Raw genomic sequence first — 4,165 nt, 5'->3', positions numbered from 1 at the left:
AGAAACAATAATGTACAGTATGTGGAAAATAATGTGTTTTTTGAACCTTAAACCGCATAAACTCATTTCATTACACCAAATACACAAAATAATGTTCTTTTTAGCAACATCATATGACCCCTTTAATTCATAGAAACTGCTGGGTAATGACTAGTAGCAGTGAAATGAGACCTCGAGCAAAGGCGTAAGATTTCATTTCACCTTGATGGAGTCTGACATTTAACATCATAGTTTTCACTTTAATTTTGCTTGAAAGCCTATCTGTCTGATGATTTGCATAATTCGAAAGGGCCTAAAAATCCTTGCAGCAGTATTTAACTGAAGCCGCCCCTCAAGTCTTTGTGTGGAAGGACAAAAGACACACACATAGAGCTGAAATGCTTGTTTTTCCGGTAAGGGTAGAGTGAATGGCTTACACACACCCAAAATGACCGTTGATTTGCAAACGTTTCCTGTGGACCTCACGATTTAAGTCGTGACTTATCTGTTTTGCAATAATGAACTCAGGGCCAGAATTATTAACAACTTGCACCCGCACAAACCCTCGATTAAAAGGTGTGGACAGTTTTTGCGGTTGACCTTATTAATGCATATGCATTTATCGGAGTTTCCCTTTCAGACATTTAAGGGAGGAGAGTGTGAATCATGCAAGGTTTGCGGTTGTCAATTTACTAATATGTGCACTATTATTTATTTATTTCCACTTGACATGGCTGTGATAGTTGGTCTTTTGTGATGCTCTTTATAGATTGCATGGGTCATTATGGAAATGAGCTGGATGCCTCTTACGCTAAATTGCTCTTGTTTAGTACATCTGGCCTTTAATGTGTATAAAGCAAGGATTATTACTGCCAGATTATTGGTTGTCTGATGATTTTGTCTGTTTTTGATTTACAGGTACAAGCCCTTTTTTCCTTTCCAAGTGCAGCCACCGCTGGCATCGTCATGTGACCTGGACATCTCCATCCGAGACACACTATTGGTGGAGGGGCGTCTACATGTCACACTTGTTGAATGTAGCAGGTAGGGCAGATTTCTGTTGCTGTGTGTGACACAATCAACATTTGCCTTTCAATCTTTTTTTGATCTTTTTGGGCAAATTAAATTTTGGAGGTTAGTAAATACACTTGATTAGGTAACAATAGTAATAATAATAATAATAATGAACTGTAATTAAAATGCTGACCAGTGTAAGCAGATGGTTATTTATGTTATGGTCGATATTAAACTTCTGTGCTGTTTTGTCCAAGTAATATTTAAAATAAATCCAGTTCTTTTAATGATACAAGTGAATTTAGGCATCACAACATTGTAATGTACAGAATGAAAATTTCATATTAATTTTAAGATTTGGTACATATTTAAATATAACAGTGTTTTTTAATTATTGGTGTATTTAAAAACTGAAGTGCTCACTTTAAGCGGTACAACCAGAAAATAAGAGAAATTATCTTGCACAGTTGAATATTTAAGCACAGCTCGTCTTGTGTCTCTTGTGCAGTTTTCAGTGTCATCCCAGATCAGGCATATTAAAGTAACTTTTTTTATTGCTAGCCTCTATTTTGTAGGTAAGTGAATTTACACCTGCCTTTGTTTTCTTTAATTCTCTTTACTCATACGTAGTTCTTCAAATTAGTAGCACATATAAAAGTATAGTACAAAAAGATTTATATAAAGAGTCTGAAATCATTATAGGTGTCTGTTCAGGGTAGTACACACTGCTGTTTCAGTTTTCTTATTCTTTTGGGACACAAAACTCATAGACAGCCATAACATTCTTAGCCAATGAAATTTGAAATGACCTGGTTGCAAGCTGTTGTGTTTGAAAACACACACACACACACACACACACACACACACACAATGCAACAAAAGCTGTATTCTTCCCACCATTGTGTGTCCTTGTGTTTTTGTCAGATTATTAACAGACTTCAATAGTGTTTATAATGGGATTTCTATTAATAATGCAGAGCCTTTGACAATTACAAACCCAACTCAACCCTGATGTGTATACACGCGCGCGCGCGCGCACACACACACACACACACACACACACACACACACACACGCCACATAATTTGTAGTCTGCACACTGAATCTTGAGGGTTTTGTAAACTTGCTGTTAAATAGCCTTCCAGTGTGTGTTTGCACCTGTCAGTTTATGTCTCAACTGTGCTGGGCTTTTCCACCACCAGAGGGCAACAGTGGACTATAACTTGATCAGCGTTTACAACGGGGTGACCAGTCATGCTTCTGGAGGGCCAGTTGGGTTTTGCTTGTTGAGGATTGTTTAGTTATAATTGGAGCTCAACTCTGCAGGAATCAGGCCCTCCAGGAGCAGGATTGGCATCACTGCCTTAGTTACAAATGTGGTGAAATTTATATTTATATTTATTTATTATTGGAGAAAGTGTCACATTTTTTATCAAAACGCAGAAAGCAATACAGTCTGGTCATGCTTTTCCCTTTTACCTTTTATGTATATCACAAGGCTTTAATAATATTTACATCTGTTCTTAAGTATTATAATTTTATATTTTGTAATGCATTTACACTATAATTCAAAAGTTTTTTCACTACCATTCAATGATTTTTTTTAAAAATGCTCACCTAAGCTGCATTTGTTTGATCAACAATACAGTAAAACAGTAATATTGTGAAATATTAATAATAATAATAGTAAAATAATTTTATATATCATTAATTTAATGTGATATTAATATAATACACATTTTCAAAGTTTTGATGAATTAAAAAAAAACAGCATTTACTTGAAATAGAAATCTTTTGTAACAAAGGTCTTTACATTTACTTTTCAAAGTATTAAAGTATTAATTAATTTTTAAAATCTTACTGATCACAAACGTTTGAATAGTAGTGTATGTATATTTTTATAGCCATAAATCTTTGTAGTGCTTGTAATGAAAATGTTTGTTAGCTCTAAAATACGTTAGCCATCAGATGGCAGTAGTAGCTTTATAAACGGTCATTTGAACTCAATGACTGTTGATCAGGTTTCAGAGCTAGATTTGCCCTATTCATTTCTTTTGATCACAGCATTATTTGTTTGTGCGAACACATATTCAGTTATTGTATATAATGTACTGAAATATACTGGTACTTTAAAATTAATAAAAATGACTTTGTTTTTTCTTTCTCTGTGTTCTCTCTAAAGGTTGTTTATCCTGGGTTCATATGAAAGGGAGACGTATGTTCACTGCACCTTGGAGCTCAGTTCTGACGAATGGCGGGAAAAAACTCGCAGCTCCATTAAAGAGGTACACGTTACATGTCCTGCTGCCCTGCTGCATGTGTTTCTCTCTGCCTGAGGGCGCTGCGCACATGCATAACACGCATGTTTGATATGCATTAATAAATCAGAGTGTCTATTTACACTAAGTGCAAATAGCCCGCCTTGCTGGCAAAGGCTATTTACACTAGCTCCACCCACAAACGTGTGATAGGGCTAGTCAACACTATAAAAGACGGCTGTCAATTGTTAGCTCCGGTGACGTAGACGTAGTCTTTTTTTTTTTTTTTTTTGAGGCGATCGACCCGGGTTCGAATCCGCCTTTTGCCGAACTTTTTTTTTCTCTCTTTTCAAATCTCATGTCACATCGGAAAGGCATTTATTTTCAATAAAAATGGAGGAAATAATCAAAAAGTTGAAAATAAAGTATTGGGTAGGTGTAGGGAGGGCTTTATTGTCCCAATAAGGTGGCATCCATTTAATAATTTGAATTAAAGTGCCCCTATTATGGGTAATGAAAGATTCATATTTTGTTTTTGGGAGTCTCCAACAACAGGTTGCCATGCATGCAAGGTCAAAAAACACTTTCATTGTCTTATAATATGCATTTATTTTTACCTTACTTGCTCAACGACTCCCAAACGATTCGCTCAACAGTTCATTTGTCAAAATCCCTCATTTGCGTGACGCTAATCTGCGGTGATTGGTCAGATTGGTCTCATTTCCATTTCATCGTGCCTGTAATGCCTGATGAAGCAGCGTTTGTGATGCTTTATGTACAGCGTTACTGGGGAAACAGCTATTTTACGCGCCAAAAGCGGCACCTAGTGGCAAAGAATGAATTTGCATTTTAATTCAGACCAACGCAAAAAGACCAACAAGTGGGCGGGCAATATGCTAATGTTTCATGTTGAC

General features: G+C 36.1%; 1 protein-coding gene across 1 annotated transcript in view; it reads left to right on the top strand.

Annotated features, from left to right (window-relative positions):
- The window catches only part of LOC107670860 (PDZ domain-containing protein 8-like), a 44,504-nt gene that overhangs the window by 17,187 nt on the left and 23,152 nt on the right, over positions 1-4,165 (top strand). Inside the window, exons 2-3 of the mRNA XM_016463641.1 lie at positions 898-1,023; positions 3,176-3,278. Of these exons, the coding sequence (XP_016319127.1) occupies positions 898-1,023; positions 3,176-3,278 (229 nt within the window). The remainder of the gene's footprint in view (positions 1-897; positions 1,024-3,175; positions 3,279-4,165) is intronic.

The sequence above is a fragment of the Sinocyclocheilus anshuiensis genome, unplaced genomic scaffold, assembly GCF_001515605.1.
Source record: "Sinocyclocheilus anshuiensis isolate Anshui unplaced genomic scaffold, SAMN03320099.WGS_v1.1 scaffold784, whole genome shotgun sequence".
NCBI lineage: Eukaryota > Metazoa > Chordata > Actinopteri > Cypriniformes > Cyprinidae > Sinocyclocheilus > Sinocyclocheilus anshuiensis.
Note: the sequence above shows the minus strand (reverse complement) of the source record. Positions and strands in the feature narration are given on the sequence as shown.